The sequence below is a fragment of the Patagioenas fasciata genome, chromosome 1 (assembly GCF_037038585.1).
Source record: "Patagioenas fasciata isolate bPatFas1 chromosome 1, bPatFas1.hap1, whole genome shotgun sequence".
Taxonomy (NCBI): domain Eukaryota; kingdom Metazoa; phylum Chordata; class Aves; order Columbiformes; family Columbidae; genus Patagioenas; species Patagioenas fasciata.
Genome location: NC_092520.1, coordinates 200,222,329 through 200,231,605, shown reverse-complemented (window position 1 = coordinate 200,231,605; position 9,277 = coordinate 200,222,329). Strand labels below are relative to the sequence as shown.

Sequence of the window (9,277 nt, the reverse complement as noted above, 5' to 3'; positions counted from 1 at the left end):
ACACAAGCCTACCTTTCACCCAACAAATCCAGTAAACAGTGGTGTTGAAGAACAGCAGAGCTGTAAAAGATTCTGTAAATGCTGAAATGTTCAGATTTTGACCTAACAGTTAAGTAGGCCAAGTTAGTTTTGCCATGCCTAAATATGGCTTCTAATTTAATTGATTTTTCTTCCTTTCATGTAACAGATCTCATGATCATGGGGTTTCCTTCTAAATCCCTTTGCTATATTATGTTCCATTGGTGCTACTTTCAGCAAAATTGTGACATTCACGAAAATGCATGCACAGACAGCCTGCGTTCCAACTGGGGACAGGGACAACTCCCAGCACACAGCGAATCCTCTTCTGGTTGGTGACAGCTGCAGCACCAACACCGTGCAGACCTTCCCTGCCATGTCAGGCACCGTCCCACGGGGCAGCAGCAGAGCTGAAATCATCCCTCAGGGGCTCTGCAAGGTTTCAGAACAGACTGAGCAAAGCAACAGTCCCTCGTGTTGGTGGGGACGCACCTGAGAGCTCTTCAGTTTCGGTAACAACTACTACTGAGTTACTGCTGAGGGGTCCACACCAGGTACCAACATGCTCTGATGAGTCACTTGGCATTCTTTGCACATCAACAGCAACAGAAAAGTTATCCCACGTTACAGCCAGAAAAGCAGGGAAAGAATATTTATCTAGCCAAAATAAAGCTGATGTTTTGCAGCCTGCTCCCTGGAAACGTTCAGTCTGCTCTTCCCGGTGGTCTCTGGGGAGCAGCACAGCGGCTACACCAGGGCTGTCAAACGCATTTTCATCAGGGGCCACATCAGCCTTGCAGTCACCTTCAAAGGGCTGAATGTAATTTTAGGACTCTATATGTGTATATACATATATATATATATTTTAAAAAAAGGTAGGAATAGTTAGTTTACGTAGGCTGACGTGGCCCCCGGTGAAAATGAGTTTGACACTTCTGGTCTACAGGGAAAGAGGCAACAACTAAACGACAGCTCACTGCACCCCAGTCCCAGCAAAGGCCACCAGCGTGACAGACTGCAGAGAGATCAGGCACAGCCACACGTTAGTGCTAATTCCCAAGATGTAAAGAGAAGAAGTGAGACCGAGGGAGTGGGACAGCAGGTGCTTCTCAGATAAACTGGCCTCTGGTGGCCCCGAGGGGCAGAGCACGTGTGAGCAGACAGCAGCGAGTGGGAGATGCAGGCAGGGGAGGCTCCGGGATCCCACCAGCATGAGCAGAGATGTTTCACAAGAGTCAGACGTGTCTCACCCTTCCACTTGGGTCAGCACTCAAGTGCTCTGAGCAGCAGTAATCATTGAACACTTTATATGTTAGTTACCTTCTACAAAGAATAGTCCCTTGTATTAAAAAGACAGTTGAGAAACTCCTGTGACAGTTTTCTAACTGTAGCTGTCACTCATCTTGCTGAATCTCTCCCAGTCACCAGTGTCACTGGCCTTTCCTCTATACACTCCCCAAAGTTTGTTGGGTGCAAATAGTTTTTAGAAGTCAACAAAAACTGAAAATAGAAAAAAACATATTGATCTGCTTAACTTAGAAAGTTCTGACACCTCTTGATGAAGTTGTGGGTTGCCATCATTATCCAGATGGTAACATTGCTATCCCTTTCTGACGTTATCTGCTTGCTTTGAAAAAGCCCTTGAAAAAGATGACAGAGATAACCAGATCCCTTCAGATGAAAGGGAGAAGCTTTACCTTAAAAGCAGCACCCAAAACCACTAAATGTCAGCCCGTGATAATCCTTAGCCAGACTTACATCAGATCAAACAAGCAGGAATGAGATTTAGGCTATGCTAAGTGCCAAACGCCAGTATTAGAGTCCTCCTATCATACCTTCCAGCAGCTTTTATCTTTTCGCTTCCTCTCCTGCCTCAAATATGATTTAACTGGTAAAACCAACTCCATCAGGGACAGCCACTGTCCTCTTACAACTCAAAATGCAGCTAAAAGGAACTTGGCAAATGGTTTGGTGGCCTCAGAACTGCCCAGACCCTTCTCCTTCCCAGCAGAGACCAACAGCCGTTAGAAGCTGATGTTTGTCAGCACCCTTCTGCTGTGCTTGCTCTTTACTGTGCCTCTGCTTTCAAAGAGACAAACTACATCAATATGACCAACTCAGGAGCATCTTAACTAACTCTCTTTTCCGCTCAAAAGACAACCAATAATTACTACTCTGAAATAGACCCTGTCCGGCTTTATAGTAAACAATGAAGATAAAAGCTTTCTCAATACTCTAGATGCATTCGCTATTTTCTCATGTCCCATACTTGCATCTCCAATAAAAGTGTGTAAACACTATAAAACTGAATGTCAAAGTGCAATTCATAATCAAGTACTTGGCCCCAAAGCTTGTTTCTTCTCACACAGTAAGAGTTTTGCTAATGGCCAAATCCATGACACAGGCGTGGTGAGTGCTGACTGCTCCCCAAATGTAACATTCATGTCAAAGTTCCCGTGACTTGCCAGCCATACATTTGTGAAGGTTCTTTTGCAAATGCCACGTCTCCCATTGGTGAGGATTTCACTGTAGCGCTGGGGGAGCAGCTGACGGGAACCACAGTGCCAAGGGGATGAACAAGCCATGGAGAAACACCTATCACCGGACAGAGGACACGGGCACCTCCAGAACAGAACTGGCCTGGAGAACTGCCCGCAGCGGTCCGCCTCCCGGCTGGGCGCGTGGACGAAAGCAGCTGGAGGGGCCTCACACCAGGGGGGAGGATGAAAAGCTGCTGCAGCTGGGAGCCAAGAGGCAGCCACAGATTCCTGGAGCTCTGTGCCCAACCTGGGGACCTGGAACAGCTCATAATCACAGTCAGGCTCTGGTCAGCTCAGGAAAGCCTCCACAGCATTGCCACCCGTGGTAAGGACAGGACAGCGAGAGGCCAGGAAGCGTGTCCATCCTATTATGAACAGCGTCTCTGCTAACAAAAGGTCCAGGTGCTAAAACTGCAGAAATGATGGATCCAGGGAGAAAGGAGGTTTTCAGCGCAGACAGTGATGGTGGGGTTGTGACAGGGTGCGAGGGCGGGATGGGCTGTGCAGGAAGCTGCTCGCAGTAAAGCAAGGCGGGTGCTGCCGCACGGAGCCGGAGACCGGCTGAGCTGGGCAGCTGAAGCTGCTGAGATGCCTACACCGCTGCACCTCATCCGGGGAGACAAACGAGTTTAGTGGTGATGTGAACACTTGAAATGCAGATTTTATTATGACATTTTTGTAAAGTTTACCATTTCTAGCTCAAATGAGCTTTTGTAAAGTATGCTGGAAGTACAGAGTTCAATTCAGATGCACCCTTTTACCATTAAAAACTTGTATTTAAAAAAAAAGAAGGTTTGCTCCTGTAGAGGACACTGTGAAAACGCCAGTACATAAGTAGTAACAGAAAAAGAAATGGCATCATGGGTGAAGGCAGCTATCATCAAGTCTCCAGCACAGAAGAGATCACAGCTGTTCTCATAAAAAGAGACGTAATTTATAGTCATATTACTGATGTTTAAGAAGATGGAAGAAACCCTGTTTATGTAATATACGAAACATACTCTTGAAGGGATTAGACTAAATAATGCCCTAAATTCAGCATCTCCCATTCTAATAAAGGACATAAAACCTGTTCAGCAATCTGTTTCTATTTTAAAAGACAAGCTATGGTATACATTACAAATCTTGTTTGTAAAAGGGAGTTATGGAAAGAGAGTTGGTGGGATGTTCTGCATATATTAATGTTTCATTAAAAATGCCATAAGAAGTAAGGAAAAAAATAATCTAAGTTTAAGATGCCCTCCCACATAAGGAAAAGGATTTTAAAGCACTTATTAAATTACTTCACTTGCCTGAGCAAAAACATGAGCTTTCTTGAAAATCAGGACAAGCTGGTTATATAAGACGCAGATAGTTCTTTTTGAAAATGTTATTTCAACCCATGAAGATTTATATCTACAATTAAAAGCAAAAAAAAAAAAAAAAGTGCATGATTTGGGCTGTGGTTCTATAAGGGATCTTAAGCCGTATCATTTAGAATTACTCTAATTAATTAGTTAATTTTATATGGAATTGTGAGTGCTACCCTCCTGGGCTCTGACTCGGTCAAACAGAGCCTGATTTGAATATCAAGCTTTAGAGGAGGCTGGGATCGTCTTTCAGCTCAGCAGCGGAGCAGCCCTGTGCACGCAGGTCCTGACCCGTTATACAAGGGCAGCGGGAGGACAGCGGGGCCAGGACTCCTCTTCAGGACTTTGCTAAAAGCCTGTTTGCTCTGCAAACTTCAGGACAAAGAGCAAAATGGAAAACACGCTGTGTAAGAGCACATCTGTCTGACACACACGTCTATTCAATCGAGTGCGATAGAAGTTACTGTAAAACCGAGCAGTAAAATCTCCAACAGCATCATCCGGAGGACAACAGACTAGCAAGAGACATCTCCGGTCTACTGCAGATCGCAAAATAAAGAGATGGAAGGGACCGTGCATTGATGGACAAGTGTTAAGTGCCATGGAGGGTTTTTCTGGGGTCTGGGGCTGGTTGGGTGCACTGGGAGGCGCTGGCAGCCCCAACCGCTGCCTGGCTGCCGCTTGCTTGGTTTGAGCAGAGCAAAGCAGAGCTGCCGTGCTGCTGCGCCTCGCAAAACTGCGCCTAACGCACTGACGGGGCTTTCGTGGTGGTTCCCAAGCTGGCACTTGTCCCTGCCCAGGCTCAGGACATCAGCTCGTTATGAAAATGATCCCTTTGCTGGGCCTGACTTTCAGCTCTGCTCCAGCAGCAGTGAGCTGAACAAGGGGAGTTCACCCACACTGGAACGGTAAAGAGAAGAATCGGGCTGTTCCGGGGTCAGCTCAAATCCTGCCACGTATAACAGGAAAGTTTCTTCTAGAGAAGGCAAGTTGAGTTTTCAAGCTTAATTTAAAAAGAAAAAATCTGCCCTGGCTGCTGAAAGAAGCACTGATTTCAGCACAACCCAGCAGCAGGGCCACTCACCTGCCTCTGCCCCAGAGCCCCCACCCTGCGCCCCACACAGAACACGGACCCAGGACACAGCGCAACTGACCTACTTTAGGTACCGACTTCAGGACGAGACACATCAGCCCCAGCAGCGCCTGTTTGTTTCTGTTGACTGTAAAGGGAGTGTGGCTAATACACTTCTGGCCAGGTAAATCCCACCCTTCATGCTGAATACAAGCAGAAAGAAATGCACCAAAATGCTCAGAATGCCACTAATTCACATTAACACCACGTGGCATATGAAGCATTTAAGATCTACAGAGCGGAAGAAGCTGTAATGATTTAATATGAAGCTGTAAGGATTCTGATAACACAAGTAAACTAATATCTAAGCAGCAGGTCCCTAGAGTAATTTCACAGTTGTTACAAAGGGCAGCTGCAGAAAACTACGATTCGCAAGGTTGCAGCAAACGTAAAGATCATTTGTCAATGTAGGTCAGGGCAGGGATCTGAAGACTCTAAACATCCAAGGTTCAACTAGCACAGCTGAAAAACTCCAGGCAGACAAATCTTGAAGGTGGTGATTGATAAAAGACTCCAGACAAATGAGCAAGACACCTGTAGTTCCTTAGCTTCATACGAGACACATGAAGAGCAGGCTCAGAAATGTTCCGATAGAGTATTAAAGAAAACATGAGTGAAACATGGTCATACTAGTGACTGATGTTTGTTTGCCTGCCTTACGTACAGATAACCAGCCTATTTAGAAATGATGAACAGGCCAGAGGAGATGGTGAGACGGCAAATGGATACGGCAATGCCTGCCTTCCCTTGACTCACCACATCCGAGCGCTGCTCAGCAAACCCCGCTCTGTGCTCCCCGACACGAGCACTGCACGAGCGCCAACCAAACCACCCCAGGGAAGAGTCTGCTCGACAAATCCAGTGCAGTTACAGTTAATTCATGTGGCTCAGCAGAGCTCCATGAATGGTGCCTGCAAGCGGTGGGCCTGGGGATGGAGGGAGAAGCAGTGAAGTGTGGGGAGTGACAAAGAGCCCTGTTCTGGTGCTCCAAGAGCAGGGAAGAGCCACGGGAGTGCTCACAGAGGCCTCTGGGAAGGGCAGATCTGCAAAGCTGCCCTCTAAACACCCTGGGAGGACCAATGTCTGAGCAGTGTCCAAGCACTCCACACTGCAAAGCAAAAGGAACACACTGACTGTAAATCGCTCAAGTGATAACTTTGCCAACTGACACCTTGCAGCAGCAGATTCTTGAGATAACAAAGTTAAAATATTTGAAAAGTGGTATGTCATGCAAAATGAATAAAGGATTCAATGAAAGGATTGAAATGAAAAGTCGAAGTATTTCAGCTACACTACTTGGTCTAATGGATCACACTTTCTCTGCCTAAAAGCTTTGTCCCAAGGCCTGTCACTTAATACCCCCATGGTCAGAGCAGTTTGTCAGTGTCTCAACATGACCACCAGCAAGCCCATTAACTGAATCAGTCTGGATGAAATTTAATTGCAAGCAAAGACAAAAATGTGTTGTAGTTTAAGGATGGCATTTTCAAATTTGTGTAAAAGGATTGAAGAGAACAAAATCCAATCAGTTCCCAAATGATTTGCATTCTTGGCTTTCCTTAATATATCTGAAATTCAACATTGTCAGTTTTGCCAGTACTAACAGGACAGAAATTAAAATAAAAATATTAATAACTAAGTTATATATACAGCCGTATCAGCCCTGTATCTAATATCCATTCCTCTGTAATTCAACATGTCATAGCTTGAGATTCAATAAAACCTAGTTTTGTAGCCAACCTGGACATGTATGATTTTCAGAAAACACTCTTTTAATATACATATGAAGAGACACAGTTTGCATTTTAATATTTTGGAAATAAATCCTAATAACATCTACTGGTGATCAACTAGTATCTCCTTAATTGGCCCAAACACTACACCGGACTCCATGGTGCTATCAGCTTCAAGAACTGTAAATATTTGCAGCAGCCTCCTCTTGGCTGCTTTAGAAGTGTGGACAGATAATGGGTGATTTTCCCAAGCACAGCCACTGCTGGCTGGAACTTAAAAGTCAGCTTTTATGAATTCAGCAAAAGCTGGCAACATCCACAAGCAGAAGTTCAAGGACAGAGTTTGCTCCCAGGCCAGATCAAGCCTGGTGCAGCTATATGTGACAACCTTTTCCGTGCCACCGGAGCGGGTGACACTGAGGACAGGACATGGAGAAGATCGCTGGAGGAGTTAGGGTGTTCGGAGCCAAATGATCATCTGAGCCTGGAATCCTTAGGATCCTCAGCCTGGCTCTGTCATGTTCGTACAACACATCTGTTCTCTCTAACACATTTGAAAAATCCGTTTGTTTTGAAAAACAAGACTCTTCACAACTTCTAACATTTTACGATGCAAAATAGTATTCAGCTATAAAGTCATCTACCCTAGGAAGATTTTAAAAATCTGATGTAATTATCACTTCCTAAAGATCCCAGGCTGATTTATCAAAGAATAACATTACAGGGGTGCAAAAAGGGTCTTCCATCTTTAAATTCCTATCTATATTTTCATTGCTTGAGCTTCCCAAGCTTCTTTTTCCTGATACAGAAGACAGGATGGCTGCCGCCTTGACTTTCCAACAGTTGAGACAGGCAGTTTTACTAAAACACAGTATTCCTTTACTCCATCATTGTGCATCGTTTCCTTCTTGTGCAAGAGGATTACGTGCTGGATGGTTTGGGTATGTGGGGGTGACGGGGAGTGTTCAGTTTATACATTCTCTCACTTTGCAACTCATCCCATGAGTGGAGAGAGGGTAATGGTATTTATGATACATGTCCCACAGCACATTTTTTATTTTTCAAGACCAATCCTGGTGTGCAGATAAGTTACTGCTCCATTATCATAAATGTAGAGAAGAAAGAAGCATGATTTTTACCGTATGAGAGCGAGCCTGTCTTTTTCAGATGGATGATCATCGAGCCACTGGGAGTAGCGGGCAATGGACCACTCAGCCCTCTGATACAGAGAAACACAAACACCAATTACACATAAATATGAAAAGGAAACACACACACCAACTTCAGAATCAAAGATGACGTCAATGAAGGCCACGTGAGGCTCTCTTAACAACGCAGTGATGCAGAATGAGTTATGGAGTCAGAAACAAATTAACAGAAATAGCCCAATACATTATTTGGGAGCTCAGACGTGATCTCCTACATCAGCTGTTTGCCCAATTCCGACAGGAAGTGGAATGCAGATTTCCTGCATCTTACATGAGCAGGATCCAGGCAATCTGCAGTCTGAGATAAGACTTGCAATTTCTTCTATGAGCTGACAGAATTTAAAGAATTGAGAGTCTATTTAAAATCAGGTTATCATCTTCCTACTGTTGTTAATAAAAATATGAAGTCAGCGACCACAACACCTTTGCCACAATAAAAACAAAAGCCAACAGATCATATAAAGTATGAGCTTGAATGCTTTTTAACTAAAATAATTAGGGCAAACTATAATGTCCATTCCTCCTTAGGACATCTCAAAAGGAAAGACTGATCTTGTTTACCTGGAAGGGTGATTTTAACTCTGGTGGTGCTCTTGCAAATAAGAACTGAAGAATAATGCTGAATGGAATAACCTCTCCCAGAGCTGGGCTACTGGCAATATGCTCACTGGTCTGGAACAGCAGTGGTCTGGAAAAATGGAACAATAGACTTGTGAAAGGAAGAAAAAGCTTATCTTATGCATTAGGAACACGCCTATACATTGGCAATACTGTGTCAGGATAGATTCATCTAATTTTTTCCACTAGTCTGCATCTTAGGTTTTCAACACAGGTTCAGTTTGCAAAAATTTACAGAAATTGACTATTGTAATTAACACAGGACTGTAAATTTCATATTTCAGTGAAAACACTTAATGTAGCTATAGAACTCTCATACAGAAGTTGCACTGAAAGCAACACAAAAAAGTACAAATTGGCCAACATTTGCATGACAAAGATTGTTAAATCACAGATATGCTCTGCATAAAATTTAAAAGAACTTTAATCTATTTCTGATTTGCAGGTGGGTGTTGCCAAAAAAGCTCTCAGTTCAATCAGAAGTAACACGAGGTAATAAATCAGTTTTGAAACACCATGTGGACATACTGCCAATCACTAGTTCCTGTGACTGCAACTCACCTGAAGGACCTGAGCTGTCTGTACGACTTTCCTAGGTCAGAGACTCGCCGACACAGCGGTGCAACTGCCAACTCCATCTGGAAACCCAAACATTTTAATTTGAATTAGATTGTCCCAA

General features: G+C 44.2%; 1 protein-coding gene across 2 annotated transcripts in view; it reads right to left on the bottom strand.

Moving 5' to 3' along the window:
* Positions 1-9,277, bottom strand: part of COG5 (component of oligomeric golgi complex 5) — a 186,828-nt gene that overhangs the window by 2,178 nt on the left and 175,373 nt on the right. Inside the window, exons 19-22 of one of the 2 annotated variants that reach the window (XM_071803429.1) lie at positions 9,160-9,236; positions 8,542-8,668; positions 7,912-7,991; positions 3,198-3,953 (exon numbers count right to left, since the gene is read on the bottom strand). In XM_071803429.1, coding sequence (XP_071659530.1) covers positions 3,833-3,953; positions 7,912-7,991; positions 8,542-8,668; positions 9,160-9,236 — 405 coding nt within the window. In that variant the 3' untranslated portion in view covers positions 3,198-3,832. Of the gene's footprint in view, positions 1-3,197; positions 3,954-7,911; positions 7,992-8,541; positions 8,669-9,159; positions 9,237-9,277 lie in introns of those variants that run through there. The other variant, XM_065857617.2, reaches the window with a different exon arrangement.